Consider the following 18,422-nt stretch of genomic DNA (forward strand, 5'->3'; position numbering starts at 1 on the left):
CAAGACTTTGGCCACCTCATTCAAAGAACTGACTCACTAGAAAAGACCCTGATGCTGGGAAAGATTGAAGGCAGGAGGAGAAGGGGATGACAGAGGATGAGATGGTTGGATGGCATCACCAACTTGATGGACAGGAGTTTGAGCTAGTTTCAGGAGTTGGTGATGGACAGGGAAGCCTGGTGTGCTGCAGTCCATTGGATCACAAAGTTGAACATGATTTAGCAACTGGACTGAAGTGATTTTACGTTTCAAAAATAAAATGCTTATTTACTAGGATTTTGAAACTGTCCAAAGAAAGCGTAAATTATATTGCCAAAACCAACCAACATCGAAGTTTCATCAAAGACATCTGCCAAGATAAAATTCTCTAATTCTGGCAAGTAGTTTTAACTTGGGCTTCTGTGATGGTTCGGCAGTAAAAGAACCAGCCTGTGATGCAGGAGACGGGAGTTTGATCCCTGAATCAGGAAGATCCCCAGAAAAAGGAAATGGCAACCCACTCCAGTATTCTTGCCTAGGATATCTCATGGACAGAGGAGCCTGGTGGGCCACAGTCCATGGAATCATAGGAGTCAAACACAACTTAGTGACTAAACAACAGCTACAACAAACAACAGCATACTTTCATGCCCTTACAACTGGAGCAGGCAATGGCACCCCACTCCAGCACGATTTTGCCTGGAGAATCCCATGGATGGAGGAACCTGGCAGGCTTCAGTCCATGGGGTTGCTTAGAGTAGGACACGACTGAGCAACTTCACTTTCACTTTTCACTTTCATGCATTGGAGAAGGAAATGGCAGTCTACTCCAGTGTTCTTTACTGGAGGATCCCATGGATAGAAAAGCTTGGTGGGCTACAGTCTATGGGGTGGCAAAGAGTCTATTCCGACTGAGGGACTGAGTACACACACACAGTTTTAACTCAGTTTAAGTTTAACTTAGTTTAACTAAGTTTTAACTAAGTTTTAACTTAGTCTGTCAATGTTTGGGTATGGCTGTATATAAAAGAAAAAATGTTTCGATATAGGGTCCTTCTTGGGTGAAAAACTGTACCATCCTGGTGAGTGGTATTGATACTGGGGGAGGCTCTGCATGTGTGGAGGCAAGGGCTACATGGGGAATCTCTGCACTTTCCTTTAAATTTTTTTATAAACCTAAAACTGCTCTAAAAAAAAATACAGTTTCAAAAATGAAAAGAAATCAAAAATAATACTTTTAGTACATTAGAAGTTTATTTTTCTTCTAATGTAAAATAAGCTCAGAGGTAAAAAGGCTAGATTTGGAAAGGTAGTTTCACAGTCACCGATGGCCCAGGCTCTTTCTCTTTTCTACTTTGCTAGCTTAGCACATGGCCTCCTTCCTCACATTTACCTCTTGCTCTAAAATAGGCTACAAAATCCCCTTTATCACATCCAAATCCTGGGAGTGGTTAGAAAGATGATGGGAAAAAAAAAAAATCAGAAGTGCCCACCACCAAATGAAACAAATTTCCTTTAAGCAGCTTTCCCAGAAGTCCCTTGTAACACTTATACTTAACATATCTTTGGCTAAAACTTAATCCTAGGACTATACTTAACTGCACAGAGTCTGGGACATGGATTCTCTTTTCTGGGCACACTACTGTCCAGAATGAAATTAGGATCCTATTACTAAAGAGAAGAGAAGAGATACTGTCAATTCACAGTTTGTGTCACATCCATTATGTTACATGTGGGATTTTGTGGGAAATTTCATGCAGTCATTAAAAATAATGAAAAAGAACTATGCCAATTAACTTGGAATATGCGTTGAGAGGATTTTTACAAAGATCATTGGGTGAGAAAACTAAAATAGACAGAAGTGATAAAATATGATTTCATTTTTGAATAACAAAGTGACAAAAATCTCTAAATATGTATGCAGATGTACATGCAAATGAGTATGTGAATATGAAAAAAATCACAGAAGGGTACCCAGTAGATTATTATGTATTATTTTGGCAAGGAAGAGGAGATGACTGTCTTGTGTTGTTCTGTTGTTCCTCTTGTTATAGTAGGCCTGTGTTATTTTTATAATTTGAAAACCATAAAATGTTTTTTTAAAATATGGCAGCAGAACCAACCTTTGTAACACCTTCCTTTGTATATAAAAATTCACAGTAAGCAAGTCCCAGATGGAGTTTAGAGGATCTTAGTGAAGAACTAATAAGCTCTCAATGCAAACCAGTTTACCTAAGTTGCTTTATTTATTTTGGGAAATTACTTATTTAAGGAATATGTTAGCTGGGTAACAGTAGGGGAACATTGCATTCCTTTGGAGCTAATGGATGTTAACAAATGTTTGTAAATATTTAAATATGAATATAAGGAAGAATAATATCATGACAGATATCTTTGCTGAATTATTGGAATATGAGCATTTATGAAATTAAACAAAATAAGCTTTATGAACTGTATTTAATATTTACCTATTTAATTCCATTTAGGACATGAATCTTTCATGAAAAGTCTTGTTTGGGAATTAGTCATACCTTGCAAGAATAAATCATATTCATGTCAACTTGGCTTCATCAAAATTTCATGAAGAAAGAGCTTCACAATTGTGTACAACAACATATAAATTATATTTGATCCAGGTGTAATAAAGAATATGAAGACTATGAAAAAAATAAAGAAAAATAAATTAAGCCCCTACTGCAACTGAATGTCTATTTGGCCTGGAAAATATCCAGTGTTTGAGTGACCTGAGGGGGAAAAAAAAACAGCAGCTAGAAATGCTGAGACATTACTGTTCCTGCACTTTAAGGTCAGGAGAATTTTCAATGATTATTTTTAAAAGTTAATATAATATTATAATAATTTTCAAAGTAAAATTCCAGGTTCAAACTTATATCCAAATAGTTTGTCCAATAGTGGCAATATTTGGTTCCTGCCTTTGTTGTGGCCAAATGTTGATTTTTCAATACTAGGTCATTTGGTATCAGGCAAAGATATACTCAGTAGACCCGGAGAAGGCAATGGCACCCCGCTCCAGTACTCTTGTCTGGAAAATCCCATGGATGGAGGAGGCTGGTAGGCTGTGGTCCATGGGGCCTCTAGGACACGACTGAGCGACTTCACTTTCCCTTTTTATGTTCATGCATTGGAGAAGGAAATGGCAACCCACTCCAGTGTTCTTGCCTAGAGAATCCCAGGGACGGGGGAGCCTGGTGGTCTGCCGTCTATGGGGTCACACAGAATCGGACACGACTGAAGCGACTTAGCAGCAGCAGCAGCAGCATACTCAGTAGACCACTTAATGAAAACATCCCATTGGGTAAACAGTGACACTTTACTGCAGATAGTCCTTCTGGAACACTAATAGGCATAATAAATGACTTGCAGGAGATTGTAATAAATGTCACCTCCTCTCTGAATAGTATCCTTCTCCCTCAATACTTGTTCTGAATCAAATGGGCATATTAAACAAGCATACTTGCAACCTTTTTGCATGTTCCAGGATCATGTTTTGAGAAACACTGATGTAACAGAAAATTCCGTTTTAAACTTGATAATCACCAGTATCTACTGTCTTCTTGCTTGTGAAATAAAGGATGGTTGTGTAAATAGCACTGTCACATACATAGACCTTGAAAAAAATTGCTACAGTTTACTAAATTGAAAAAAAAAAAAAGAATATGACTCAACCCTAGTCGTGAGCCACATATTTCTTACTAGTGAAATGTGGCCAAAAGGATTGTAGATAAATCTTTGAGTCTGTTTTTAAAACTAACTGTTTTGCAGGACTTGGATAGTGTATTTTCTCTATCTGTGGTGGGATTATAGTCAGAGTGGGGTGTTGGCACACAGGGATAAAGAGAGTATTCAGATTGAAAGGTCATGAGGAATTCTACTCAAGAACTGTGATTCCAGTTCTACAGTAATTCTTTATTCATGGCTTCCAACTCCTAGATTTATTTTCGGTTAAAAGATGCAGCCATTTAAATGATGTTGTACTGGGGATCAAGACAGGGTTTACATTATGGATTTCAATTCCAGTTTCATAAACCTATGTCTTCAAATAAAACCCCAAATGCAAATAATATGTCTCTATCACTTTGTAAGTTATTCTTCTGCATTGGTTCTTTCAATCTTCAGCTAGAACTAGATCTGGGACAGATCCAAGTCAAAAGAAAAAAATACAAAATCCCATACTCCACTCTCTAATTATTTTGCCTAGAATTGAAGTAGATATGTAGCAGTTAGTCATCGGGGAACTCAAAATTTTCAGATTCACCCTCTTCATTAATCAAGTTGACCAAATAATTTCTAAACTTTTGGTCTGCTTTGTACCTCCCTATTAGTAGCCCAGTAGGTAATCTTCCTACCTTAGAGACTATAGACATAAAAGAGGTTCTTAAAAGTCATCTAGTCCTGCCGATCTATTTGACAGTGAAGAAGTTGAACCCAGCTTTTGTGGGGAGTTGCTCAAGGTTAAATGACTTGGCTTAGGGAAAGAATGAGAACTCTAGTTTAGGGACACTGACTCTTGGAAAAGGAAGCTCTTGAGAAGTCCTCCTGAAACGCTCCTTGTGAGTCATTTAGGATGGTCTCCAGAAGAAATGCAAAATGGTAGTACTTTTTGCCCTGACATTTGGCTCTTTAGAGACAGTGGTCCTATAGGGGAGATGTGGAGGGGTGCCAGGAGGGGTGCCACTTGAACTTCAGGCAGGAGACCTGGGTTCCACTGGTAGTTCTGACACTAACGAACAAGGTGTCCTTAATACTCAGGCTCAACTTCTTTATAGGAAGGCAACCATTACAAACCAGCCCAATCGCAGTCATCCAATATACTTTGGTCCATTTCTTCCCTCATTTGAGAATTATTAGCCTCTTGAGAAACCTATATGCAGGTCAGGAAGCAGCAGTTAGAACTGGACATGGAACAACAGACTGGTTCCAAATAAGAAAAGGAGTATGTCAAGGCTGTATATTGTCACCCTGCTTATTTAACTTCTATGCAGAGAACATCATGAGAAACACTGGGCTGGAAGAAGCACAAGTTGGAATTAAGATTGCCGGGAGAAATATCAACAACCTCAGATATGCAGATGACACCACCCTTATGGCAGAAAGTGAAGAGGAACTAAAAAGCCTCTTGATGAAAGTGAAAGAGGAAAGTGAAAAAGTTGGCTTAAAGCTCAACATTCAGAAAACGAAGATCATGGCATCTGGTCCCATCACTTCATGGGAAACAGAGAGGGAAACAGTGGAAACAGTGTCAGACTTTATTTTTCTGGGCTCCAAAATCACTGCAGATGGTGATTGCAGCCAGGAAATTAAAAGAGGCTTACTCCTTGGAAGGAAAGTTATGACCAACCTAGATAGCATATTCAAAAGCAGAGACATTACTTTGCCAACAAAGGTCCGTCTAGTCAAGGCTATGGTTTTTCCAGTGGCCATGTATGGATGTGAGAGTTGGACTGTGAAGAAGGCTGAGTGCCGAAGAATTGATGCTTTTGAACTTTGGTATTGGAGAAGACTCTTGAGAGTCCCTGGACTGCAAGGAGATCCAACCCGTCCATCCTAAAGGAGATCAGTCCTGGGTGTTCTTTGGAAGGACTGATGCTGAGGCTGAAACTCCAATACTTTGGCCACCTCATGCGAAGAGTTGACTCATTGGAAAAGATCCTGATGCCGGGAAAGATTGAGGGCAGGAGGAGAAGGGGACGACAGAGGATGAGATGGCTAGATGGTCTCACCGACTGGGATGCACAGGAGTTTGGGTGAACTCCGGAAGTTGGTGATGGACAGGGAGGCCTGGCGTCCTGCGATTCATGGGCTCGCAGAGTCGGACACGACTGAGCGACTGAACTGAACTGAACATTAAAGGAGGTATAAGGTTAACTTATCTAGAACAGTGCCTAGGACATATTACTTCTCAATATTTTCACTATTATAACGCCAATTTTTCAGCTGCTGTGCCAGGTAACACGCAAGAGGCTGTGTGTGTTGTGTGTGTGTGTGTGTGTGTGAGCTGCTGTGCCAGGTAACACGCAAGAGGCTGTGTGTGTGTGTGTGTGTGATTTCGCGCACGCGCCAAATCGCTTGAGTCGTGATCGACTCTTTGCGACCCTATGGACTGTAGCCCACCACCAGGCTCCTCTGTCCATGGGATTCTCAAGGCAAATTCTTGAGAATCTGAAATGGGTTGCCACGCCCTCTTCCAGGAGATCTTCCCGACCCAGGGATTAAACCGACGACCCTTAACACCCACCTACATGGCAGGCAGGTTCTTTAACACTAGCGCCACCAGCGTGTAGTATTTTTAGTCTGGTCCTTGACTGCGCATGCACGCGCTTAATCACACGCCTAGTTGTTTTCCCGCTTGAGCTCAAGCTCCGCCTCCGAGGGCGTGCCCTTTAGAGCGCGGGCACCACGGTGAAGCGCGCGCTCGACTGGGTGTGACGTAAATCGGGGCGACAGATGGGGGCGGTTGCTTCCGGGGCCAAGGCTGTTTGTTTCCGGGGTAACAGACATTGCCGGTAGGGGGATAGTTTATTGGTTCGAAGCTGCCTCCTAGTCGGGTGGCCTGGGTCCGTGAAGCCAGGCATGAAGATCACCAGGCAGAAACATGCCAAGAAGCATCTTGGCTTCTTCCGCAATAATTTTGGAGTCCGCGAGCCATACCAGATACTGCTGGACGGCACTTTCTGTCAGGCGGCGCTACGGGGCCGCATCCAGCTGCGAGAGCAGTTGCCCCGCTACCTCATGGCGGAGACTCAGCTGTGCACCACCAGGTGGGCCTGGCTGGTCCGGGTGGAGGCGCGGGGGACCCGCGGGTGCGGTAGCAGCCGGACGGCAGCTCCCAGGCATCCAGTGCGAGCCCTGGAGGGGCAGAGCGCCCGCCCCCTACCCCAAGTAGGAGTTGACCGTTCAGCCGGGCCGCGGAGGAGGGTGGGCGAGTATCTCCCGGGTAGACAGATGGTAGTATCGTGGTGGTATTTGCTTGTCGTTAGTCTGGAGGACAAGCGCATGTCCTTTGCAGTCCAACCTGGCTTCCGCCCCCAGTGCTACCAGTTTCCGGCAAGTTATTTAATCTCTCTTGAGCCTAGAATTACTCATCTGTTAAAAAAAAAAAAAAAGAAAAAAGCTCGTAACTATTTATAAATTTGCTATAGAAGTCTGACGAGATATAGTATTTGGGGATCGTTTATTGGTATCTCAAAACCTATCTTCTCGAAGTGGTTGCTGGTTGTTTGCAAAGCTTTTCCCAGTTTAAGAATTTTTCAAGCTTCACAACTGCCTCATGCTGTAAGATCTTCGATTCCCAGAAAGATAAGGCCAGACTCGATGTTAAGAACTTTGTGCAAGGTCTTCTGTTTATTCAGCTGCCTTTTTTGAGCACCAACCATATGCCAGGCACTGCTCTAGCCAGAGGATAACTGGATGAGCAGGATGATCTCCCAAACCGAATGGCCAGCAAAGTGCATAAAATGTTAGTCGTTCAATCCTGTCTGACTCTGTGCAACGCTATGGACTGTATCCTCCCAGGCTTCTCTGTCCGTGAAATTCTCCAGGCAAGAATACTGGAGTGGGTTGCATAAATCAACCGCTAATTGATATGTTTAACTCCAAGTGTAGTCTCCCCATTTCCTCAAAGTGTGGGAACATGTAAGATGAAACCATGTGGGGTTGTTTAGAGGGAGGATGGAATCAAGGAAGGTTTCATAGAGGAAGTGACTTGAGCTCAGTCACATTTCAGTTCTGAAGGGAAGGACATTTTTTGAGTGAAAGATCCCTTGTAGAACTCTTGAATGAAGGAGTGGAGTTGTGAAATGCAAGGGAAAGAGGTTAGAGCACAGTGTATACTCAGGAAAGAAGCTGGGAAGAAGATAGGTAGAGGCTGCATAACAAAGAACTACTATTCATAAACTTAGTAGATTTTTTTTTCCTTTGTAGAATATTTCCTTTAAAAAGTGAAAAAAGAAAATTTAAATGACCATAAGACCACACCAATGACTTACTACTGTCATTCATCCAGTTCTTTGCACACACACATAAGAATAGGCTCTTACTCTGCATATATTAATGACCTGCCTTTCTCACCTAATAGTACTCCATAAACAGCTTTCTGTATTGAGAACTTCATATAGATTTCATCAAGTTAGAGAGCTTCAGATGGGACATAGATATCCTTAATTTTTGATCCCCTTTACCTTCAGGACTGCCAGATCCTGATGGCCTGTGCTCCAGAGTTGATTTTTTCTGTCTAGAAGCCTTGTCCATTTAGCTCTGTCTGTCATAAATATTAACATTTTTAATACAGTCTGTAATATATATGTTTGAGAAGTAGTGGGTGAAATTATATTTTGCTGCATTTTTCCCCATAAAGAATTTAGCTTCTGAACTTTTGGAATGTTTCATGCACAAAAATAGAATAGCATCACAAAATATCTATTATTCAGCTTTTGCAGTTATTGACATGACTATTCTTATTCATTTATTTCCCCCACCCACCCTTAACCTTACTGATAGGTTATTTTAAAGCATATTGTTCTGTTAATTCTTGGTGTGTGTCAAGAGGTAAATGCTATCAGACATGATAAGTATCTACTAGAAAAGATAACTGCAGCTATGTAAGGGGTGAGTTGGAGAAGCAAGAGAATGAAGACAGGTAAACCCATTTTTTGGTTGTTTAGTCAAATAATGAGAGAGAGGAAAGGCAGGAACCCCAGGGTTTTACAAGGAGATGTCACAGAAGTAAATACTAAGCTGAGATAGAACTACCCACCTATGGGGCAAGATAGAGGTGGGAGTGAGAAAACAAAGATCCTATTTAGGACTTCGGATTTCTAAACAAGGTATCTGAGAAGATAATAAATTCAGAGCATTAGCAAGCCCTGGATAAGTTTGGAGACAGGAAAGTAGTTTGGTTTTAGACATAGTGAATTTGATGAAGAGCTGATGGCAGGCCATCCATGGGAAATATTCAGTAAATGTTTGGCAATTTAGTCCTGAAATTCAGAATAGCATTCAAAATGGGTAACTGTAGAAAGCAAAATCTCTTCAAACAAATAAACTAATGGGATGATAAAGGGGATGAGGCAAGGTAGACAGGCAAGGGTTGGCTCAGGTTGAAGAACCTTTTGACTCAGTATTTGTCATAATTTTTAAGTGGGATAGAGAAAGTATCTCGGGATCTGATTAAAATGCTAATATTTGACTCCTCCATAAGAGGTTCAGATTTGTGGATGAGAAATTAGGCTTCTCAGGTGGTAAAGCTGTAAAGAATCCGTCTGCCAGTGCAGGAGACGCAGGTTCAATCCCTGGGTCAGGAAGATCCTCTGAAATAGGAAATGGCAACCCACTCCAGTATTTTTGCCTGGAAAATTCCATGGACACAGGAGCCTGGTGAGCTATAGTCCATGGGGTTTCAAAGAGTTGGGCACGACTGAGCACCTGAGCACACACACATTGGTAACACTTTGAAAAACAGTACCTTAATATGAAAATGCAAAGTGAAAGAAAGTTGTGATTGCTTTTAAACAAGCTGGTGAGTTGAGAATGTTTACTTTTCTGAGCTGAAAATACTTTAAAGGTGTATCGATTTGTACTTGAAACAGAAGCCTATAGCACTCTGGTTGGGGCATCTATTGTCAAACTACTTAGATTCACATTTCACTCTACCACTTTTAGTTGTTTGAATTTGGGCATGTTACTTGAAATCTCCCAGAATGAGCTGTTCTAAAATAAGGATAATTTTAAAGTAAGCTGCCCAACTTTGCAGGGCTGTTTTGAGATAAGGGAGAATTTATGTCAAGAGCAGTTAGTATGCTGCCTGCACATGATAAATACTCAGTACATTTCAGCTATTCATTAAGTTCCTTCTACTTGGTGTATGCATTTTTCCAGGTCTTTTGCGAGTGAAATGGTTACTGTATGGCTTGTAGTTTTTGAAAAAGAACTGAGATTGTTTTTTTATACTTGCTTTATGTGAATAACTGATATGCATCTGTTATAATTGTGAGCTGCTAATAACATTTTATTTTCCAGATGTGTGTTAAAAGAGTTGGAAACATTGGGAAAGGACTTATATGGGGCAAAGCTGATTGCCCAAAAATGCCAGGTTCGAAATTGTGCCCATTTCAAGAATGCAGTGAGTGGATCAGAATGTCTGCTTTCCATGGTGGAAGATGGAAATCCTCACCATTATTTCCTGGCAACACAGGTGACACCAGTTTTAAAACCAGAGTCAATTTTAATCATCTCTGTTTATACTTTATGTGGAGCTATTTGTCATTAGAAAAAATTAGATGGATTAAGCATAATGGTTTTCTTCTTCATTACTGAAATATCCTTTTTTTAAATAAATTATTGACATACAGATGTGATGATATGTTTTAGGGCTCTTGAAAGTAAGTAGAGCAAAGATTTTACGTTTTATGTTTATACATGTTTTTTCATGTTTCGTATGTATTACATATGAATACATATATTCAGAAAGTTGTATTTCATATTATTTGAGACCATACCACCAGTATGGAACTCTTTCAGGCTTTTAAAGACTGGGATGCAGAGGAGGAGAGACTCTCTGGGTGAATATTAATAAGTTCACATATGTACAGATTTCCTTAAATATGCTTGTGGAATATTAAAATTGCACAGTTAGAAGCAGAGCTTAGTGAAGAATCTGAGTCAGCTAGCTCCTACTTTATTTCTATTTTTACGATCTCTGTGAGCATTCTTGAAACATGTATCAGAGTAGGAATGATGGATATCACCTAACATATTTACCTTTGCATTAGTTTTTATTTTGAGGTCTTAGAAAATTAGTGGTCTTAGAATATTGATCAGTATAGAATATTGATAATTCCAGTTCACATTGTTGACGCTTAACTGTGCTCAGTTTTTATGTTTTTCTTCCTTTGTCATAAAATATACTACCGTTAGTGAAGCGTACTGATTTGGAAAGTAAAACCAATGATCTTTTATTTTTAGTATAGTCCTCTTTAAGTTCTTAGAAATCTATTTAAGGTATCTAATTATTATATTTGAACTAAATAATTCTATTTTTGTCTTTAATAGGATCAGAATTTGTCTATGAAAGTAAAGAAAAAGCCTGGAATTCCTCTCATGTTTATTATTCAGAACACTATAGTCTTGGACAAACCTTCTCCCAAAACGATTGCGTTTGTTAAAGCAGTAGAGTCCGGTCAGCTTGTCTCAGTGCATGAGAAACAGAGTATCAAGCAACTCAAAGAGGAGCAGGGTTTAGTAAAAGACCCAGAGCAGAGAAGAAGAAAAAAGCGCAAGAAAGTAAGTGGCCCCAATCCTCTTAGCTGTTTGAAGAAAAAGAAAAAAACACAGGATACGAACTCATCTGCCTCAGAAAAGAAAAGGAAAAGAAGAAGAATCCGAAACAGATCTACCTCAAAAGTACTTTCTGAAAAGCAGAATGCCGAAGGGTAATAAGTCCTTTGGTTACTTTTAAAGACTTTCAAATATGAAAATAAATTTCTTTTAGAAACTGAAAGTACTTATTTTTATAAATGAATATTGAGCCTTTATAAAATTATTTTTTTTAAAACTGGATGTGTTTAGATGTAATCATGTTCAATTTTCTTACAGAACTTAGAGGGATTTTTTTTTTTTTAATGTAAAACTGTTAATCTTTTTCTGTCTTAGTGCTATCCCCCACCCTCCAATATTATGTGGAGATGGTTTAAAAATATCTTATAGTACCAAAATGCTTGTGACCAGAAAAGAGGTAATCCTTCCCATCCTTCTTTCATGTTGACAGAAGAAACTTATGCTTGCAGCTTATATAGTGGTTGTAGAATTTACCTTTATGTTTCCAAATAATATGAATATGTTGCTATCTTTTGATCTGCTGATTATTTATTAACTTTCTACTCAAAAGAGTGAAAATTTTGCTTATTTTACTTCACCATTTTTCTAATATATTAATATTTTAGTATTTTTACATCCCAAATTCAGTATTTTCATTATGAAGCCTATCAAATTTAATTTACTACTGAACCAAGTAGCATGCTGTGGTTGACTTTATTTCTTATATTACTTTTTTTGTTATTTCAGAAGTTAATAATGGGCTCATTTTCTTCTAGCATCTGACTTGATCTTGCCATATTCAGTAATTCTGGAAAGGAGCTCATAATTTTCTGTATGATTGTTGTTGTTCAGTTGCTAAGTCATGTCTGACTCTTTGCAACCCCATGGACTGCAGTACACCAGGCTCTTCTGCCCTTCACTATCTCCTGGAATTTGCTCAAATTGGTGTCCATTGAGTCCATGATGCTATCTAATCATCTCACGCTCTGCCACCCCTTCTTTTGCCTTCAATCTTTCCCAGCGTCAGGGTCTTTTCCAATGAATTGGCTCTTCTCATCAGGTGGCCAAAGTATTGGAGCTTCAACTTCAGCATCAGTCCTTCCAATGAATATTCAGAGTTGATTTCCTTTAGGATTGACTGGTTTGATCTTGCAGTCCAACAGACTCTGAAGAGTCTTTTCTGGCACCATGATTAGAAAGTATCTTTTTTAAAAAAATATAAATGTATTTATTTAAGTTAGAGGCTAATTACAATATTGTATTGGTTTTGCCATATATCAACATGAATCCGCCACGGGTGTAGTTCTTTGGTGCTCAGCTTCTTTATGGTCCAACTCTAATGTGTATATATGACTGTTGGAAAAACCATAATATCAGGTAATTTCTTTCCCCTGGTGATACTTCTGGAGCCAGTTCTCTGACCTCCAATGTGGAAACATTTTCTACCAGGTATATTCCTCAGTTATCACCTAGGTATTTCTTGTCCTTATCCAGAGAATCTATTCTGTAGCCTAGATTCTTCCTTCTTGGTTTCCTCTTCTGTGGTGGAGCATAGGGTGTGCAGGAGGTACATTTTTTGAGGCTCAACCAGTGTGTCTAAACTTATATTTATTGTATCAATAATCTAGCAAGATAAAGAATTCTCTATTCTTGTTTATAAGACCCTAGGGGGAAAAATCCCTTTACTCATTCTGAGTTCCATTTGTCTGGTGGAGAGGATGGTTTTCTTTCAGGTATACATGTTAACTTCAATGGCAAGAATTCTCTTCCACTCTTGGAATCATACTGTCTCAGATTGGCTTTAAATATTGTTTTTAAAATGTCTAAATAGTTCAATTAGGAATTGAATAATCTAACTTTTCTTTTTTAGGCCCCTCCCAAGTTATTTCAATCATCAATCAGGCCAAAATTTAAATGTTTATTACACTGTAAGATTGAAGTATAAAGTTCTTACATTGATCAGTAGTTCCTGACTTTGAGAGTCTGTGATACCTTCAAATAGTGGTTCTTAATCTGTATCCTTATAATATCATGATCATGTATGAAGTACTTCATGAATAAGTTCTTATTTATGGCTAAAATAAATGTGTTTTTAAAAATATGAGACAATTCAAATTTATTCCTATAGAAATATTCTCAGTTGCATTCAGAGATGCTTTTTTGATGGAAAGTGGAATTTTAGCTTTACACCAGGAACACCACATAGGCTGTATTACCTCTCAAGCCAGGTGAGTGTTTTCTGTTGTCATTTCATGATTCTGTTTTAAATTGTTTATGTAGGAACATTTTTTTAAAAAGGAAAGCGAAAGTACTAGAAAAAGGTAAATATAGTTCTATAGTTTTGTGAGGAGAAAACATTTGTCAGTAACGACAAGAGTTGAGATTACTAAATGTAGACAAAGTGATAAAGCGAGTGAAATGTACACTGATGATACTCGTTTCAACATTCTCAAGTGCATAAATTTTAGGTATTTTTCTTTTTAACAAGCTTTATATTCAGTACTATCTGATTGCCTATTAATAGAACTGGTGAGCTGGAAAAGTCAAGTCATTTTTATAAAATAGTAATTTTTAAAATATAAAAAGTACAATGTGTTATAAAACATTTAATACCTTAAAACTTTGACTAGTCATATGTATTTTTTCTTGGCAAAATTTACCCTAACTGTAACAAAAGGATCTCATATCTTTGTACTAGTTCTTCAATGAATATTACCCATTGCCACCACCTGAAAATTGCTAGTGCTACTTGCCTTATTTCTGTGTGCAAATTAGAGAAGGAAGTGGTGGGCTGTAGGAGTATGCACATGTAATCCATTTTGTGGTTTGGAAAAGAAAATGTTAAGAACCTCTTTAAAGGATAGCAACTTGTGTTGTTGGGGGTAAAATACACATGCTTTTGCATTCTCTGAAGTTTGCCAGACTTCAGATTCTGTATTCCCTGTATTTTCAAAGCACTACAGCCATTTCTAAAAGGAACCAGTCACAGCTACCTGGTGGCAGGTTGATTACACTGGATCCTTTCCATCATGGACAGAATAGAAATTTATCCTTAATGGAATAGAGCCTATTCTGTATATGAATCTTTTTTTCTTTCCCATTATGCTTATGTCAGTACAACTTAACAAAATGCCTTATTTGCCATCATGGTACTCTGTCAACACTACTTCTGATCAAGGAATTTGTGGTATTAAATGGTCTTGCTCTAATATGTCGTTATGTAAGTAATGCTATTTTGGAGACAACACCTTGAAAGGATGGATATTCTCTTAGAAGAATATCTTATAAGACACAGTATAAGATATGAACCAGAGGTCAAAATATGGTGTGTCACTTCCATAGCTAGAATATATGGGTCCAGAAATTAAAAAATGGAAGTTGGAGTACTTCCTCTTACTATTATGTTTTATAACCCACTCAGAAATTTTACTTGCCCTCAAACTTTGAGCTTTGCTGGCTTGGGGGGGTTTGGTTCCCAAAGGAGAAATGCTTCTACCAAGGGAGCAACAATAATTCCATTAATTTGGAAGATGAGACTGCCACCAGGTCATCTGGGGGCTTTTTTTAAACATTTGTTTTTATGTTTGGCTGCACTGGGTTTTCACTGTTGCAAACGGGCTTCTCATTGCAGAGGCTTCTCTCGTTACTGAGCACAGGCCCTAGAGCGCCCAGGCTCAGTAGCTGTGGTGCACGTGGGTTTAGTTGCTTCATGGCATGGGGGATCTTCCCAGATCAGGGACTGAACCCATATCTCCTTTATTGGCAGGCAGATTCTTTAACACTGAGCCGTCAGGGAAGCCCTCAGCTAACATCTTGGCTGATTTCATATGAGGCAGGACCACTCAGTTAAGTCACTCATGAGTTCTTGACCCATGGAAACTATGAGATATATGTTTGTTGTTGTAAGCAAATAAATTTTGCAATAGTTTGTTATGTAGCAAAACAACTAGTATAATAATGGAAGTTTAAAATATCAAGTATGACCTTGTGACCAGTTACATAAATTGTGCCTCTAACAGCTATGAGTGTTTTCTTTCTCGTTATGTGTATATGTATCTAGAGCTAAATGTGCTTAGTCGATCAGTCGTATCCGACTCTGGAGCCAACCTACCAGGCTCCTCTGTCCATGGGGATTCTCCAGGCAAGAATACTGGAGTGGGTTGCTATGCCCTCTTCCAGGGGATCTTTCCAACCCAGGATCGAACCCAGATCTACGTTGCAGGTAGATTCTTTACCATCTGAACCACCAGGGAAGCCCAATCACTAAATGTGTATATGTATATATAATATGCATACACATATACATTATATAAATGTTATACATATATATACATTATGTATAAATGTACAATATAATGTATAAAAGAATCATACATTCACACATATATACTATCTTCTCCTTTTCCTAATTAATTTTTACATGTTTTTTAAATTTATTTTTTATTGAAGTACAGTTGATTTACAATGTATTCATTTCTTCTGTACAGCAGTGACTCAGTTATACACATATATACATTCTTTTTTAATATTCTTTTCCATTATGGTTTATCCCAGGATATTATATAGTCCCCTCTGCTATACATTAGGTCCTTGTTGCTTATCCTTTCTATATGTGATAGTTTCCATCTATTAACCCCAAACTCTGAGTCCCTCTCTTTCCCACCCACTACAAGTTTTTCTTATTTGAGAGTAACTTTACCATTTAATTTTTTGTTAACAGAATTTCAACTGGAACTGAGATTGAAATTAAGGGGTAATTAGCATAGCCTGTATAGCTACAATGTCCATTAGTATTTTGCATCTTCTGATTTTGTGAAGTGTGAGAATACCTTCTTTTGTATGAAGGACAGTTACATCATACAACTGGGAGTTGTTGAGTTATTGTATGAAAATTTAAAGTGTAAAGAAGGGTGCACAGGAATGCTGAGTAGCCAAAGGTGAGTCAGCTCCAAGTCCACCTTTCTGTGCTCTCTATTGTGGCGCTGGAACTCTGCAAACCACAATTCTCTGGTGGCAGTTTTCTCTTAGATTCTGCCAATGAGGGGCACTAAGGCAGGACCTGGAAGGAGCATGGAAGAAGAAAGGGTGTGCTTCTTCCTGTGAGCTGACTATAGACTCCTTGGGTGCCTGGGGTTCTTGAGAGTGCCACTTCCTCACTCTAGCTGCTCCAGTCTCTTGCCAGCAGTCCCTAATCCAATTATAACACTTGCAGAACAGGTTTATTGCCTGCACTCCTTAGCCCCCACCAGAAAGCCGGCACTACCTGGCTGGAGCCCATTCTTCTGAGCTGAGAGACATTGGAGTTGGCCTTCTCAGATATTTCAGCTCCAAGGGCTGCTTCTCCGTGTTCTGTTTTAATAATCTTTAAAATTTCTTAAAATTATTTTTGGCTGTGCTGGGTCTTCGCTGCTTTGTGTGGGCCTTCTCCAGTTGTGGCGAGCGGGGGCTGCTATTTGTTGAGGAGTGTGGGCTGCTTGTTGCAGTGGCTTCTCTCATTGTGGAGCACGGGCTCTAAGTGTGTGAGCTTCAGTAGTTGCAGCATGGGGGCTCTAGGCGCGAGAGCTTCAGCAGTCGTGATGAACAGGCTTAGTTGCTCTGAGGTACGTGGAATCTTCCCAGACTGGGGATTTACTCATGTCCCCAGTCTGCATTGGCAGATGGATTCTTATCCACTGGGCCACCAGAGAAGTCCTGTTTTATTTATTTATTTTTTTAAATTAATTAATTTATTTTTTATTTTACTTTACAATTCTGTATTGGTTTTGCCATACATTGACATGAATCCACCACGGGTGTACATGCGTTCCCAAACATGAAGAAGTCCTGTTTTAATAATTCTAACCTCTTCCCTCTATCCCCTTGCATTAAAGGCAGAAGTTGCTTCCTGCAGTTGCTACCTTCAGAATTTTTAGGGTTCTCCTACCTGTTTAGTGTCCTGGTTAACAACTTGATACCTGATTAATATGTGTTTGTATTAAACTATCTCTTTCACATGACTGGTGTGGTTTTTCTCTCCCAGCTAGTCCCTGATCTAAGGGTTCCAATTAGCCAGGCCTGATTCAAGTGTTTATTCTGGAGCTAGAGGGGAAGGGGTCAGCTCTACTCAAATTGTGTAGACTGAGATTGGATAAGGTTTAGTCCTCCTCAAAGAAAAAATGGGATACTATTATAAAGACAGGTGAGGAGGGATCAGGCAAAAACATCACATCTGAGTATGAGGATAATCTTTAAAGACAATGAGAAGTTTTCACAACCTTTTCTCCCATATAAAAATAGCCCAAATAAAATTATTGTGAAAGTGAAAACACAAATGGAAATTAGATGCCATTTCACATTCACTAGGATGGGTTATAATTACATAGACATGAAATAACAAGTGTTGTTAAGGATGTGGAGAAATTGGAACCCACATACATTGACGGTGAGAGTGTAAAATGGTGCAGCTGCTTTGGCAATCCCTCACATACTTAAACATAGCATTATCATATTATCCAGCAATTCTTTCCCAGGTATATCCCCAAGAGAAATGAAAGCATATGCCCACACAAAACTTGAACATAAAAATTCATAGCAGTGTTGGTGAGGGGCAGCGACATGGCCCTTCTGCCTCAGTGATCAAAACAGCAGGTCCTGCCTCTGCAGGGAGAAGAGCATGGCCCTGCCAGCCTTAAAGCTGATGTTAGCCTGCCTGGGATTTTTTGTTTTTTGTTTTTTCTGGTCAGGAGGACAAAATTGACTGAATGGACCTATTCTTAAAGGTGAAATTTCTTTTCTATTTTTCTGGGGAAGGTGGGTTGACTGGGGATTTCAGCTGCTGTAGTCAAGTGAATTGCAGTACTTGAGTGTGTGTGCACACGTCAGTGGTTTTTTGCCACGGCGTTCTGCTTTTCTGAGACTCAGGCATAAAGTGACCTATATAAATGTAGAAAAAAATTCATAGCAGGATTATTTATAATACCAAAAAGTGGAGACAACCCAAATGTCCATGAACTGATAAATGGATAAATGTGATATATATATATATCAATATAATTTATTTGACAATAAAAAGAAATACCTATGCATACTACAACATGAATGAATCTTGGAAATATGCTAAGCGAAAGAAACCA

General features: G+C 39.1%; 1 protein-coding gene across 1 annotated transcript; it reads left to right on the forward strand.

Annotated features, from left to right (window-relative positions):
- The first annotated feature begins 6,442 nt into the window (after positions 1–6,442).
- LOC120860713 (rRNA-processing protein UTP23 homolog) lies at positions 6,443–13,414 on the forward strand. Its single transcript, XM_040236460.1, has 3 exons — positions 6,443–6,758; positions 10,015–10,189; positions 11,047–13,414. The coding sequence occupies exons 1-3, from the start codon at positions 6,571–6,573 to the stop codon at positions 11,428–11,430; spliced, it is 747 nt and encodes a 248-aa protein (XP_040092394.1). The 5' UTR covers positions 6,443–6,570; the 3' UTR covers positions 11,431–13,414.
- Positions 13,415–18,422: the final 5,008 nt, after the last annotated feature.

The sequence above is a fragment of the Oryx dammah genome, unplaced genomic scaffold (assembly GCF_014754425.2).
Source record: "Oryx dammah isolate SB20612 unplaced genomic scaffold, SCBI_Odam_1.1 HiC_scaffold_11164, whole genome shotgun sequence".
NCBI classification, from domain to species: domain Eukaryota; kingdom Metazoa; phylum Chordata; class Mammalia; order Artiodactyla; family Bovidae; genus Oryx; species Oryx dammah.